This window comes from Tachysurus vachellii, chromosome 10 (genome assembly GCF_030014155.1).
Source record: "Tachysurus vachellii isolate PV-2020 chromosome 10, HZAU_Pvac_v1, whole genome shotgun sequence".
Taxonomy (NCBI): Eukaryota; Metazoa; Chordata; class Actinopteri; order Siluriformes; family Bagridae; genus Tachysurus; species Tachysurus vachellii.
This window is the reverse complement of record NC_083469.1, coordinates 15,266,769-15,282,848: the sequence shown is the minus strand read 5'-3', so window position 1 is coordinate 15,282,848 and position 16,080 is coordinate 15,266,769. Positions and strand designations below refer to the sequence as shown.

General features: G+C 41.6%; 2 protein-coding genes across 2 annotated transcripts; both read right to left on the bottom strand.

Moving 5' to 3' along the window:
• Window positions 1-506: 506 nt before the first annotated feature.
• On the bottom strand, window positions 507-1,797 carry LOC132852083 (signal peptide, CUB and EGF-like domain-containing protein 1). The gene has a single exon (XM_060879111.1). It carries the CDS (start codon window positions 1,712-1,714, stop codon window positions 686-688), a length of 1,029 nt encoding a protein of 342 aa, XP_060735094.1. The 5' UTR covers window positions 1,715-1,797; the 3' UTR covers window positions 507-685.
• A 1,199-nt stretch (window positions 1,798-2,996) lies between these two features.
• LOC132852558 (complement component C1q receptor) lies at window positions 2,997-7,932 on the bottom strand. The gene has a single exon (XM_060879815.1). It carries the CDS (start codon window positions 7,829-7,831, stop codon window positions 6,197-6,199), a length of 1,635 nt encoding a protein of 544 aa, XP_060735798.1. The 5' UTR covers window positions 7,832-7,932; the 3' UTR covers window positions 2,997-6,196.
• Window positions 7,933-16,080: the final 8,148 nt, after the last annotated feature.

Sequence of the window (16,080 nt, the reverse complement as noted above, 5' to 3'; positions counted from 1 at the left end):
AACTCACATAATCTCACACACGTTCTTGTTTCTGCTTTTTCCTTGATCTGGGTTAGGAACACTCTTTGCTGTATGAACAACTATAACACTTTGTGGCCGTTGAAGTTTGAATTTAAATGTCTGTGGAACTAGTTTTTTGTTCTGTGCAACATGGGGCACTATCAAGGTGGAAATGCCTTAGGGGTGATAAATGTGGTTGGCAGTGATATCCGGATGGGCTGGGGCATTCATGCACCCCTCCATTGGTGCTGAGAGTATAGGAGGATGTTGTATTGCCACCTCTGTCCTGAACTCTTACACAGTTAGGTTAAATTATTTTTGATAGGTAAGTACACAAAAAATCAGTAAATATTAGGTTTATATATTTCTCAATAAAGTATCTTTTACTCTTACTCAAATATGGTATCTGGGTACAATGTCCATCATACGTCCTTTCATTATAAATGCAATATTACCACACATTTTTGTTATTACTGCAGAATCATTCAGACTAATAATATCTGGAATTTATGTATAAACAGGTTTAATTTGATTTTAATTTTTAGCAGTAAATGTTTACATTGATATGAGTTCATAAATGTAAGATACAAATTACATGATGAACATGCGTTCAAATGTAACTTAAATTGAGTAATATTAACATAGTCACCTAAAAAGAAATTACAGTTCATGAAGCCAAGAAGTTTTACAGCTGTAACTGTGCTTCTTGAACCGTGATGTCGTCTGGAGCTTTATTTTCTTTTAGAAGTAAATCAGATTTGTTTTTTCGCAAATAATACAGAAGTCCTACCACAGCAGATATGGCCAGAAGGATAAACAGTATAAGACCTATATACTCCACTGGAGTCGCAAAAGCTGCATGATTTCTTGTGTAATTTACAGAAGGTGTAACAAACGTGCCAGTTATTGGAGTATTACTCATAAGACGAACACATTTTGATTTGTTTACCAGCTTGAATCCTTCATCACAAGAACATTTGTAACTTCCAAATGTGTTCATGCATTTTTGTTCACAGTTGTTGTGATTAGACATGCACTCATCTAAATCTGTGCAACGTGTCTCGTCTTTGATGAAGCCTTCAGGACAGTCGTACATGTTGCTTAGCAGTGGGCAGATGTCAGAGTTGCAGTAGTACTCACAACGTTCAGGAAATTTCCTCTTTGGCCTGAAATTTGGATTACAGGAACACATGTGGCCTCCTGGAACCTTTTTACACTGGTGTTCACAGGGACCGAGTAGACAGTCTTTGTTATTCAGAATTTGCACTTCGGATGGTGTATTCTCCCAGCAGTTTTCCCACTGAACGCTGTCACACATAAAGCCATCAGCTTGTTCCTCGCATGAGCGCTCAGTTAAATTCCTGTTACTAGAAACCAGCATGCACTTTGAGGAACACGCTGCATCTTTGCTTCCTCTGTTCAGAGTCACAGAATCACCTCGAGAATTTCTGCTTCTGCTTAAACAATTACCTTCTGTTCCAATCCAGAAATGTCCATCTTTGTTGAAAAGTAAGCTGTCGATACTTTTACTTGATGGGGTTAGTAATTTACCTCCATTTTCCATGCAGATCTTTTCGGCTGTTCTGAAGGTGGCTTGCATTTCATGAATGCATGTGCAAGTTCTTACATCTCCTTTATATGCGCAGCGTAGTGTTTGTCCCACATGAAAGGAGATTAAAATAATAAACGAGATGACTGCTCTGTAGGAATCCATTCTCTAGCAAACTTATTGTATAGAGACTGGTCTCAAGTCTGAGCCAAAATGCTGATATGGACAACTTCAAGCACTTTAGTGCCTAAAGGATTGTCAACAGAGGAAGGAAACCCCTCCTACATGTATTTGTGTCATTTCTGGCTCAGTCTTTCCTCAGTGGAACGCAGTCACTGTTCGGTAGCCACTGCATACAAATAGACTGATTCCAGAGTAAAGACATACTTTTGTTTGTTTTAATGTTTGCATTTCATTATGGACTGGTGTGAGAATTTTTACACTTTTACACAGACATTTTATGTCTGCTGAAGTCTATTTTTAAAATGACATTTTTTCATATACAACAATATAATCGGAAGACATACTAAAATGACACCCCTGTCAGCTAGCTTACTGCTTCACTAAAGCATGCAATTCTGGAAGATCAGCAACATCTGTGGTGGTTTGAAGTCAGTGACTGATTGACTCAAATTGTGTACATATCTTGGGACATAAAAATGTCGGAAATCCTGACTAGTTACTCCAGGTCAGCTACCAGTATCTGACTATTGTTACCACTAGAACACACAATACATAAGGCAATGTAACAGTTTCACAAGATCCACAATATTTAACAAAATGTGGAATAATCACAAAATCGAGGTTGCTTTTTTAAGTGAGTCTTATACTAACTTCAGTAATTATTCGTTTAACAAGGTTAACTAACATTAAAATAGTTATGATAATCTCACACTGAAGTCATGGTATGAATGTGGTGCAAGTAGTTTCAGTTATTCCCTTCTTGCTTCAATGTCTGGTGTAATTCAGGATTTCATATAATGTCACCACCAGAGTGTTTAATTAAACCTTGATACAGCAAAAATATGGGGAAATTTCTAAATTGCTTACATTGAATGGTACACTGGGGCACGGTGGCTTAGTGGTTAGCACGTTTGCCTCACACCTCCAGGGTTGGGGGTTCGATTCCCGCCTCCGCCTTGTGTGTGTCTAGTTTGCATGTTCTCCCCGTGCCTTGCGGGTTTCCTCCGGGTACTCTGGTTTTCTCCCCCGGTCCAAAGACATGCATGGTAGGTTGATTGGCATCTCTGGAAAATTGTCCGTAGTGTGTGATTGCGTGAGTGAATGAGAGTGTGTGTGTGCCCTGCGATGGGTTGGCACTCCGTCCAGGGTGTTTCCTGCCTTGATGCCCGATGACCCGAGATAGTTCGGATAAGCGGTAGAAAATGAGTGAGTGAGTGAGTGAGTGAGTGAGTGAGTGAGTGAGTGAGTGAATGGTACACAGAAATACATATAATGTGTGTCTTTATTGTGTACAGTTCTACTAATATAAAAACACATTATTGTTGGCATAACAGTGGCATCCTGGATCCTCCTGCAATTTGTTTTAATACCCAAGTAGTCTGATAATTAAGTACGCATAATATATGCCACTTTTGAACATAGTTAATTCATATGGGTGACTTTGGCTTCATTTCCCAATAAAGAGTGTTTTACTGTAACTCAAATATGATATCTGGGCACTTTGGTAGTATGACAGAAATATATGACAGAAATATTACCACACATTTTTGTTATCACAGAAGAATCATTCAGACTACAGAAATCTTGTATATAAATAGGTATGTAAATAGTTTTAATCTTACCACCATTTTTAGCAATAACTGTTTACACTGATATGAGCTCATAAATGGTACCGATATAATAATACAATTATAAAACAATAAAACAATAATATTACTTCAACACATAATTTAAATTAGCTAAAAATCAAATGTCACACAAGAAATTATTACAGGTCTTGAATACAAGAAGAAGTTTTACAGCTGTAACTGTGCTTCTTGAACCGTGATTTCATCTGGAGCATCGTTGTCTTTTAGAAGTAAATCAGATTTGTTTTTTCTCAAATAATACAGAAGTCCTACCACAGCAGATATGGCCAGAAGGATAAACAGTATAAGACCTATATACTCCACTGGAGTCGCAAAAGTTGCATGACTTGACGTGTAATTTACAGAAGGTGTAACAAACGTGGCAGTTTCATACATAAGACCAACACATTTTGATTTGTTTACCAGCTTGAATCCTTCATCACAAGAACACTTGTAACTTCCAATTGTGTTCATGCATTTTTGTTCACAGTTGTGGTAATTAGACGTGCACTCATCTAAATCTGTGCAACGTGTCTCGTCTTTGAGAAAGCCTTTAGGACACTTGCACTTGGGGCAACGTGGGCAGGATTCAGAGTCGCATAAGTACTCACAATGTTCAGGATTTTTCCTGGTTATCCTGAAAAGTAGAAAGCAGGAACACATGTAACCACCAGGAACCACAGTACACTGGTGTTCACAGGGACTAAGTAGACAGTCCTCGTTTTTCAGAATTTGCACTTCAGTTGGTGTATTCTCCCAGCAGTTTTCCCACTGAACGCTGTCACACATAAAGCCATCAGCTTGTTCCTCGCACGAGCGCTCAGTTAAATTCCTGTTACTAGAAACCAGCATGCACTTTGAGGAACACGCTGCATCTTCGCTTCCTCTGTTCAGAGTCACAGAATCACCTCGAGAATTTCTGCTTCTGCTTAAACAATTACCTTCTGTTCCAATCCAGAAATGTCCATCTTTGTTGAAAAGTAAGCTGTCGATACTTTTACTCGATGGGGTTAGTAATTTACCTCCATTTTCCATGCAGATCTTTTCGGCTGTTCTGAAGGTGGCTTGCATTTCATGAATGCATGTGCAAGTTCTTGCATCTTCTTTGTATGCACAGCGTAGTGTTTGTCCCACATGAAAGGAGATTAAAATAATAAACGAGATGACTGCTCTGTAGGAATCCATTCTCTAGCAAATTTATTGTATAGAGACTGGTCACAAGTCTGAGCCGAAATGCTGAGGTACAGAACCTTAGGCACCTTAATAAACCTTGAAAAAAGAAGGAAACCCCTCCTCAACATGTCATATGCGGCTCAACCTTTCCTTGTTAGAATACAGTCATACGACCAACACCCACTGCCCAGAAGCTGCAAATCCAAACGAAGAATTTTTTTATACCAAAGAAATGTGGAAGTGCAGACAATGTGTCTTTGATGCCTATAACATAAATAACTGTGCCGGGCTTTTGAGTTGAATTTTGTTATTTTATTCCCTGCTCCAAAAATCTTGGGTTATGAGGGTAGATCTACTCAACAGTGTTTACATTTTATGATACAGTATTTTGATTACTTTTATACTTTTAATTGTTGTTTGGCTCAAGTATATTTTAAAAAATGACCTAAATTATTTTACCACTCTACCTTAAAATTCAAAGGTAAAAAAGATTTTATTTTGCAATGAAGATTAGTTGGTGGCAGTTTGTTACTGGTCAATAACACAAAAAACACATGTGCCCTATTTATATATTCATACATTAAAACAGAAAATAGTGATACAGCCATTCTGTAACATGTGAAAAGAATATGGTTCATGAATAATTGATATAACTATAGTGGCAATTCCAATGTTCATCACTAATATAAACATGTGAAAAGTTTATATACTGTAAATAAAACATGAACTCCTACAGAAAACAAAATCACAGACCATTTATTATTAAGGCTCAGATTTGTTTCAGTATTAATTTATTAACTATTAAGCACATTGCTTTGACCAATTACAGATTGTTGAATGCTGAACTTAACACAATTTAACCTCAACTTGTTACAATGTGTTCAAGCATAGACTTAAATCATTTAGTATGTTTTTTAGTTGTATAATGTGAAACCCATTTAATTACTGTGATTGGCTAGTTAAGCTTCTAACTACTGTATAATATTCAATAAAAACCTACAGCTATATTAATCACAGGATTCATCAGGAACTCTGTGGGAATACCTAAAAGGTCTATAGAAAGCCTTGTAAATGAGTAAATGTGTATAAAAACAAGTTTAAGGTAGAACTATTAAGTAAGCTCAAACACCACTGAATGATTGTGTAAGAGTGTAACTTTATAGCCTTAATTAAAGTGGATGGTAGGCTAGTTTATAGTAAACTCAATTAAAATGATAACTGGCTCCCTGTTGTGAAAGGTCCCTAGAGAACCACTAGGGGTCATTTCTGTGTGTGCGTGCGTGCGTGCGTGCGTGTGTGTGTGTGTGTGTGAGAGAGAGAGAGAGAGAGAGAGAGAGAGAGAGAGAGAGAGTATGTTTATACATTTGTATAAACAAATGCATAAACATACATTTGTATACATATATTAAGTTTCTGTAATGTGTTTTGGGGCACTTCATACAATGTCATTAGGCCATAACAGGTTATAAAGCGTTATTCATGAAAGGCGAGTTGGTCTGATTCAGTTCACTGAGGCATTAAGAATATCTTGTATCAAATGTCTTATTGATTATATATATAAAGAATTCAAAGTACAAGTGACAGTGTGTATGAAAAGCAAAATCAAAACAACAGTGAAGTTTTTTCTGGTCTAATGTTGTCCATTATAATAAGTTTAGCGCTGTCAGTAGATTCGGTTCCTCTGCGTTTCTAAGTGATTTGTGTATCCAGAAGATACCCAGCAGTAGCTGTCTGCAGTGGCGCTTTTCTTCTTAGCGTCTTTGCGTGAGCGATTCCATCGGTGAATAACAATAACCACAGTGAGTGTAATCAGGAGGACTAAGGGGATTATTGAGCTCAAGGCATACACCAATATCCAAGAACCGACAATGGAGCCATCTTTGCGCACGCTTTTATGCGATTCCGCAGTTGTGTCGGTGTTTAAACGTGGCGTGACGGTGGTTATTCCCAGCTGATCAAATCTTGTAGTTAACAATATTTCAGAATGACGTGCGCGCGTTTGGTCTGGAACACAACTGATGCCGTTCTTAGCTAAGCGGAAGCCTGGGCTACAAGAACACGTGTAGCTGCCGTCCGTATTGCTGCATATACCTTCACAGGGCCGACTCAGACATTCGTCCACATCTACACACTGATCTTCATTCTTTCTAAAGCCAGGAGAGCAGTAGCAAGAAAACGAACCCTCGGAATTGAGACACTTTGCGCGATGTGCGCACACCGATTCTGCGCATTCGTCTATGTCCTGGCACATACCATTAACTTCCTTAAAGCCTTTCTTGCATTCACATTCATAACCCCCTTGTTTATTGTGACATATATGACCGTTACAAATGTCTTGGGTACATTCGTCAACATCACCGCAGCTGACGTTGTCTTCGGAAAGATCAAAGCCGTCTAGACACGTGCACACGAACCCAGTCGGATTTGGCGTGCACTTGTGTTTGCAGGGTGAATTGCGGCAGGGGTCTTTAAGGAAACATGTTACTTTATCGTCGCCGAGGTAATAGTCCTTCTTACATTCACAACGCACTCCGGTTTTATCCTCGAAGCAAAGCTGATCACATCCCCCGTTTCTGTTCTTGCAATCTCGCAGATCCGAGGCGCAAAATGGTCCGGGCTTTTCCCAGACGAATTGAGCCCCTTTTTCTTCACATACCGAAGAAGTTTTCATATCACTGTCATAAGCACAAGCTATCTCAGCGTATGTTGCATGAGGTAACATATCCAAATCGCCATCTTGTTTAATTGGCACGTTTAAAAATGGAAGTGTGTAATTAACCTCTCCTGGTCCTGCAAATAACAAAGGTTTGCACATGCCCCTAAAATAATACACACACATATAATGTCCGTGCGCTTTACAAGATCCATCGCTCCATTTAAGATCCTTGGTTGAAGTAGAGAGAGAAACGCAGCGCTCTTCAGTACAAGTGCTCATTGGTTCCTTTTTCCAGTTGGAATAGGAGGAATCCGGCGCGCCAGAGATCCATCTGAAGCCGTGCAGGACCTCGTCACTGAGCACACAGCTCCCTTTAGAAAGCTTCAGTCCTATCCAAACTTTTTCACGAGCTGAACGCTTCCCGGCTAACGCGAGAAGTGACTTCAAAACTTCCAAATCATTGTTGTCTCTTACTGTGATCAAGTATCCGCCGTTGTCGTAGCAATTGGCGACGGCTTTTTGAAACTCTACCTTTTCTGTGTGGAGACTGAAACACGCGCTGGCTGTGCACTTGCTGATGGCACAATGCGCACTTTCAGTAGCCAGCAGAACGCAGAGGACCGCTAACAGGGCGCAGAGCATCTTCGATTTAAAGCATATATACCCAGTTCATGTTCCAGACTAGATACTGTTTGTAGGCCCCTTATGCGCTTTAACAGCTCAGCCGTGAAATGCCTTATTCAAACAGACTCATCCTGTTTAGAGAATATTCCTAAACGGAAATACTATTTAGCAACACACTTCTTTTGTCTTTTATCAAGGCAACTTCCTTTCTGGAAGTTAAAACAATTGCCCACATGGCCAAACTTTTTTGGGACTCCAGATGGTCTCTATGCGGAAAGCAAATGAGTTTGAAACCGTTTATCAAGTTGTTTGGAAATAAATTTTTTGGTAAATTTAAGGTTTCTAAGTGAACACTACATTTCCAGAAGTAATAAGAACTAGTTTTTGAATGTTCTTTGTGCTTAATTTACCAATAAATAATAAAAGCATTGTATCTACTGTTCTAATAAATGGTTTAGTTTTTAGAATGAATGCTTCTTCAAGGAATGGAATAATTAGGAATGGATTAAATAATGGATTAACATTGATGGCCACTGTAGTAGCATTTACACTGGGAATGTTGCCAGAATTGGAAATATATGTGTGAACACAGACAAGCAAATTAATACAAACAGTGAAATATCCCAGTAAAATTACACTAATTATAAGCAATCCTGGAGCATCCAAATCAAATTAGTGGACTGGAGCTCATAAATACTTCACATTGTGTCCGCTGGTGTGGTTCACATAAGTCATAACGTTTGCTGTTTTTTTTTAGAACAAAATGTAAAAAATACACAAATTGTTGCACATTTTGCATTTATGATCTATTGTGTAAACATATTTTACTTGTTTATACTGCTAATTTGCTGCACACAAATCTGAGGGGCCACATCCTGTGTTTGTAAAGAGAGACAGGCCTAAACTAGCATTTCAATGGCAGGAAACAGTCTGTGCATTAAAGGCATTGATTTATTATAGCACCACTTCCTCATATTTTCACCATAAAACAATACTTCTTAGCATATATTATAGTTTATACATTAAGATATAGAAAACCCACTGTTTTTTGGATATGAATATATTATATGGTGTGGTGTTTTATGTAAATTATTTGTCTCAATAGTAAAATTTGTCAAGTAACTCATCCACCTTTTGAAGAATATTTATTCACTTACTCATAACCACATTATTTATAATAACCGTTATTACCCTTCTCATTCACTTCTGGTAATATTCTTTACTGAGAATATTGTTTGCTGTTTTGTTAAACAAACACAGTGTTGAAAAGCAAACTGTAAGTGAGGTCATCCACCCTTCCTGAATATTTTCACCTTTCCTTGGGGAGCCACATTTCTTCCATGTGCTCCACACGCTATACTATTATAAAGTGGTTGTCCTGTATGATATACAGTTTTTGTGGGAATTGTTTAGAAAGATGTTTTCACAAAAATTGATTGAATTTTCTGAAAATGGTTAGCTAAAATTTTTAGAATTGTGTAAAGGATGCTCCACAAGAATCTAAAGTTAATAATAAACAGATTTTAAAAACACATTTCTGAGCAAAGAAAATGGGACTTATTGCTTTGTTAAAGTTTTCTGGAAGGAGACATTTATTTAAAATTTGCAGAAGAAGAACAGATGGCTTTGTGCTTTTATGTTTTGCAGTAATATGAAAAGCTGAATTTTGGAACTTTAAAAGAGCTAATGGTTAGGAAATGTCCTGCAATAACTTATGTGATAACAGCAATTAACTTGGGTCATGGACATTCCACAATATTACAATAATATGTAAACAGTCGTAAGTAGCATTATATAAAAAATATAAAATAAGTAATCATTGGCTGTGGTATAGGAGGAATATGGGGATGTAGTATCATAGTGGTTAAAGTGCTGGACTAACAATAAGAAGGTTGTGAGTTCGATTTCCATGTCCACCAGGCTGCCACTGCTGAGTGAGGCCCTTAACGCTCAGTTGTATAAAATGAGATAAAAATGGAAGTCGCTCTGGATAAGGCCATCTGCTTAATGTAAATGAATAAACATTCTGGACATGCTGATATAGAAAGGTAGTTAAACTCAGGGTGTTAACTCTGCTTTGTCTTGGCTCACACTAAGCTGTGGTTGTAGATTTCTTTTTTAACTCCACACTCTCTATGCATTAGTAATATTTTACATTTAATATTTTACAGGTGTCATTTAATCCATCCATCCATTTTCTACCGCTTATCCGGGGCCGGGTCGCGGGGGCAGCAGTCTAAGCAGGGACGCCCAGACTTCCTTCTCCCCAGACACTTCCTCCAGCTCTTCCGGGGGAATACTGAGGCGTTCCCAGGCCAGCCGAGAGACATAGTCCCTCCAGCGTGTCCTAGGTCTTCCCCGGGGCCTCCTCCCGGTTGGACATGCCCGGAACACCTCCCCAGGGAGGCGTCCAGGAGGCATCCGAAACAGATGCCCGAGCCACCTTAGCTGACTCCTCTCGATGTGGAGGAGCAGCGGCTCTACTCTGAGCTCCTCCCGGGTGACCGAGCTCCTCACCTTGTCTCTAAGGGAGCGCCCAGCCACCCTGCGGAGGAAACTCATTTCAGCCGCCTGTATCCGGGATCTTGTCCTTTCGGTCATGACCCAAAGCTCATGACCATAGGTGAGGGTAGGAACGTAGATCGACTGGTAAATAGAGAGCTTCGCCTTGCGGCTCAGCTCTTTCTTCACCACAACAGACCGGTACATCGACCGCATCACTGCAGAAGATGCACCGATCCGCCTGTCGATCTCCCGCTCCATCCTTCCCTCACTCGTGAACAAGACCCCAAGATACTTAAACTCCTCCACCTGAGGCAGGAGCTCCCCACCAACCTGAAGGGGGCAAACCACCCTTTTCCGGTTGAGAACCATGGCCTCGGACTTGGAGGTGCTGATTCTCATCCCCGCCGCTTCACACTCGGCTGCAAACCATCCCAGTGCACGCTGAAGGTCCTGATTTGAGGAAGCCAACAGGACAACATCATCTGCAAAAAGCATAGACGAAATCCTGTGGTCCCCAAACCGGACTCCCTCCGGCCCCCGACTGCGCCTAGAAATCCTGTCCATATAGATAATGAACAGGACCGGTGACAAAGGGCAGCCCTGCCGGAGTCCAACATGCACCGGGAACAAGTCTGACTTACTGCCGGCAATGCGAACCAAACTCCTGCTCCGGTCATATAGGGACCGGACAGCCCTTAGCAGAGGGCCCCGGACCCCATACTCCCAGAGCACCCCCCACAGGTCACCACGAGGGACACAGTCGAATGCCTTCTCCAGATCCACAAAGCACATGTGGACTGGTTGGGCAAACTCCCATGAACCCTCCAGCAACCTGGCGAGGGTATAGAGATGGTCCAGTGTTCCACGACTGGGACGAAACCCGCATTGTTCCTCCTGAATCCGAGGTTCGACTATCGGCCGAATTCTCCTCTCCAGTACCCTGGCATAGACTTTTCCGGGGAGGCTGAGTAGTGTGATCCCCCTGTAGTTGGAACACACCCTCCGGTCCCCCTTCTTAAACAGAGGGACCACCACCCCAGTCTGCCAGTCCAGAGGCACTGTCCCCAGCCTCCATGCGACGTTGCAGAGGCGTGTCAACCAAGACAGCCCCACAACATCCAGAGACTTGAGGTACTCAGGGCGGATCTCACCCACCCCCGGTGCCTTGCCACTGAGGAGCTTCTCAACTACCTCAGTGACCTCAGCTTGGGGGATCGACGAGTCCACAACTGAGCCCTCGGCCTCTGCTTCCTCAATGGAAGACATGTCGGTGGGGTTGAGGAGAACCTCGAAGTACTCCTTCCACCGTCCGAGGATGTCCCCAGTCGAAGTCAGCAGATTCCCACTCCTACTGTAAACAGTGTGAGCAGGGCACTGCTTCCCCCTCCTGAGGCGCCGGACGGTTTGCCAGAATTTCTTCGAGGCCAACCGATAGTCCTTCTCCATACTGGGGTGGTGGTCCCTCTGTTTAAGAAGGGGGACCGGAGGGTGTGTTCCAACTACAGGGGGATCACACTACTCAGCCTCCCCGGAAAAGTCTATGCCAGGGTACTGGAGAGGAGAATTCGGCCGATAGTCGAACCTCGGATTCAGGAGGAACAATGCGGGTTTCGTCCCGGTCGTGGAACACTGGACCATCTCTATACCCTCGCCAGGTTGCTGGAGGGTTCATGGGAGTTTGCCTCACCAAACTCCTCCCAGACCCGAGTTTTTGCCTCCGCAACCACCCAGGCTGAAGCTCGCTTAGCCCTCCGGTACCTATTAGCTGCCTCCGGAGTCCCCCGAGCCAACCAGGCTCGATAGGACTCCTTCTTCAGCTTGACGGCATCCCTTACTTCCGGTGTCCACCACCGGGTTCGGGGATTGCCGCCACGACAGGCACCGGAGACCTTACGGCCACAGCTCCGAGTGGCTGCGTCGACAATGGAGGCCGAGAACATGGTCCACTCGGACTCAATGTCTCCAACCTCCCTTGGGATCTGGTTGAAGCTCTGCCGGAGGTGGGAGTTGAAGTTCTCTCTGACTGGAGACTCTGTCAAACGTTCCCAGCAGACCCTCACAGTACGTTTGGGTCTGCCAAGTCTGTCCAACTTCCTCCCCTGCCATTGGATCCAACTCACCACCAGGTGGTGATCAGTTGACAGCTCCGCCCCTCTCTTCACCCGAGTGTCCAAGACATACGGCCGGAGGTCAGATGAAACAACCACAAAGTCGATCATCGACCTCCGACCTAGGGTGTCCTGGTACCACGTGTACTGATGCACACCCTTATGCTTGAACATGGTGTTCGTTATGGACAAACTGTGACTAGCACAGAAGTCCAATAACAGAACACCACTCGGGTTCAGGTCGGGGGGGCCGTTCCTCCCAATCACGCCCCTCCAGGTGTCACTGTCGCTGCCCACATGAGCGTTGAAGTCCCCCAGTAGAACGATGGAGTCCCCGGTTAGAGCACTTTCCAGCACCCCTTCCAGAGACGGCAAGAAGGTCGGGTACTCTACACTGCCATTTGGCCCGTAAGCACAAATAACAGTGAGAGACCTATCCCCGACCCGCAGGCGCAGGGAAACGACCCTCTCGTTCACCGGGGTGAACTCCAACACATGGTCGCTGAGCTGGGGGGCTATGAGCAAGCCCACACCAGCCCGCCGCCTCTCACCGCGGGCAACTCCAGAGTAGTAGAGAGTCCAGCCTCTCTCAAGGAGTTGGGTTCCAGAGCCCAAGCTGTGCGTGGAGGCGAGCCCAACTATCTTTATTCGGTATCTCTCAACCTCCCGCACCAGCTCAGGCTCCTTTCCCCCCAGCGAGGTGACATTCCATGTCCCTAGAGCCAGATTCCGTGTCCGGGGATTGGGTCGCCGAGGCCCCCGTCTTCGACTGCCACCCAATCCACATTGCACCAGCCCCTTACGGTCCCTCCTGCAGGTGGTGGGCCCACAGGAGATCGGCCCCACGTCGCTCCTTCGGGCTGAGCCCGGCCGGGCCCCGTGGGGTAAGACCCGGCCACCAGGCGCTCGCATGCGAGCCCCAACCCCGGGCCTGGCTCCAGAGTGGGGCCCCGGTTGCGCCATACCGGGCGACGTCACGGACCTTGTTATTAATCTACTCATGTGTCATTTAATCATTTTCGGAAATCGGAAAGTATTGACACAAATTATTAGCTGCATTGATGTTACTGAAATGCAGTTAAACACATTGGGAATCGTTGACATTAAACTGAAATTAAATTGCTTTTATTGCAACCCTTACAATTACACCTGCATTTCCTATTTGCTAAATGAAAGCAACAGTATTTTACCAGAAATATTTGACAGGTAAAAAAATGGGGTTTTAATGCCATCTAGTGGCAATACACAAACACACAACATATGATATATGAAAAAGAAAACAGTTATATACTGTAAAGGTATATAAACAAGTATATAATGATTTAACAGTTATAATAAACGGTTTTTGAAAAATATATAATGGATATTTAAGCCATTATAGATGGCTAAAATAAGCACATCCTGAGACAACAGTAGAGCTTTGTCAGAGAAATGATTGAAGCATCGTGTCATAAAAACATAATAATAATAAAAGACAGTTGCACAAAAGAGAAATGTGTCTGATATCCTGCATAAATCAGATATTGGATAAGGTACACAATTGAAAAAGTGATTAAAATGTAATTGAACACAACGAGGAAGTTCACCAAGTGTAAATAAAACAAAACTACCATCATTTTCTTCACCCTTTTGTTTGTCCCTGGCTGGGCGCAAAATACAGTTAGGATTTCCCCTTAACTTTGACACCTATGGGGTCATTCATTACAGATATGTAAGGAATGACCACAGATAGGAAACAGATATGAGAGTTGATATATGAGCAAAGAATTTTCACACCCTATTTTAGGGAAATGTAATTTCAGTGAAACTTTGCCAATATGCATAAACACAGAGGTTACATCCAATGCTTCTCTTAATTGAAAGCAAACTATTCCTTTGTTGATTAAACGGTTTAAAGCCTCAGTCAGTTTAAGTAGAGAATATTGGTTTATTGTACAGTCTTATTTTAGACTGTTTTTTATACTTTATACTTATTTTATACCAATATGCCTTAAGTCTTAATTCTGATGGTAATTTTGTTGTATTTAAACAAGACACAAATCCTAGACTCAGTAACACTACATTCAGCTCATTCTAACTTGTTTGTTAAAAGTTTGGAAATTAGTTTGTCATGCTTCTACATGCTTCATCTTGTTTCATGTATGATTTTTTCCCCACCGTAACTCTTCCTGATACCAATAAAGAGGGTATTGATTTTTGTATTTATATACTGTGTAATAAACAGTGATCTGTTGAAGAATTGAATAGAAACCCAGGAATGTTTTTCTTGCGTCAGCTAGACATCAGCAGATAAATTTCAAATACCCAGTTTCACTTTTGAAATGATCTCTTAAGAGTATTTTGATAGTTGTGTGTTCATTTGGCACATTTTCCCCCCTTTATCATAAAGCAGGCACCACATATTTGTATTTATTTTTTATTTCACATCCTTATGCAACACAGCAATAAAATATAATATCCAAATAATTTTCATTAACATACTCCCAATTATATAAAAAGTAAATACAAATCTAGTAACTGCCATAGTTGCTAGATACAGATGTTCTATTTCACAATAATGTAATCAACATAGTAAGCTAAGGTTACTGTACTTCTAGATATTATGTAAAGTAAGTGCTAAGCGAGTGTCAATTATGATGCAGTCATAGAGTCATAGCTCTGGTTATGCTCAAAAACCCTCAAGGTGGAGAGAGTAACCAGCTTTGTTTCCTGTGTGTCCACAACTCAGAGGATTTCTTAAGGTTTCCAACACTACCTTACTGGTCAAAAGATCACAGCATTGGCTATACTTTCTTAGAGCAGCTGATGATGATTTTACTGTTGCACTACAGAACGCATACATGTATGTTGCATTCTGCTTTTTTGCATTCTTAGTTACTTACTTGCAACTTAGTTTTGTGTTCTCTCTTGTAGTTCTGTGATTCATGTGGCACCATAGTCATTGAGGAAAGTTAATTTTACTGTGTACTGTACCCGCTGTTTATGATTAAAATGACTTGACTAGCATGCCAAATGCACCATCACAAACAAAATGCACCTTTCAGCAGTGCTAAGAAAATACTCTGGAACATATACAGATCACATGTACATGTTACATTACAGTACATGTTACAGGACAATCTACTAATACATCAGTTGTATTTATCTAGTTCTTTTACCACTGGTCATTGTCTCAGAGCAGCTTCATATAAAAATTGTAAAAAATAAATAAATAAATAAATAAATTTGGTGATTTAAAAAAAAAATTAATCAGTATTTCTAATGAGCAGGCCAAGGCAACAATGACAATGAAAAACTCCCTGAGATGATATGAGGAGGAAACCATGAGAGAAACCAGAGTCAAGGAACCCATCCTTCTCTGATTAAACACTGGAGACTGTGCTTATAAATAATATTGTCATGTAGAATTGTGTAAATGGGAGCTTTGGGCAACTTATAAGTATAAGCATCAGCATCATTTCTGAATTCATGATAGATTTAACATAAATTGTTTCCTGTTGAAGCCATCAAATATTGGAGAAATGATGGAGAGAGAGAGAGAGAGAGAGCGAGAGCGAGAGACAGACAGACAGACAGACCGACCGACTCTTGTGACTGTGAGAATGTTGTGAGAGTGAGACTACTTGTGAACATGTATTGGTTTCCAACAGCCAG

What these genes read in the sequence shown, in the direction of transcription:
- LOC132852083 (XM_060879111.1), bottom strand. Translation starts at nt 1,714, where the DNA reads ATGGATTCCTACAGAGCAGTCATCTCGTTTATTATTTTAATCTCCTTT.
- LOC132852558 (XM_060879815.1), bottom strand. Translation starts at nt 7,831, where the DNA reads ATGCTCTGCGCCCTGTTAGCGGTCCTCTGCGTTCTGCTGGCTACTGAA.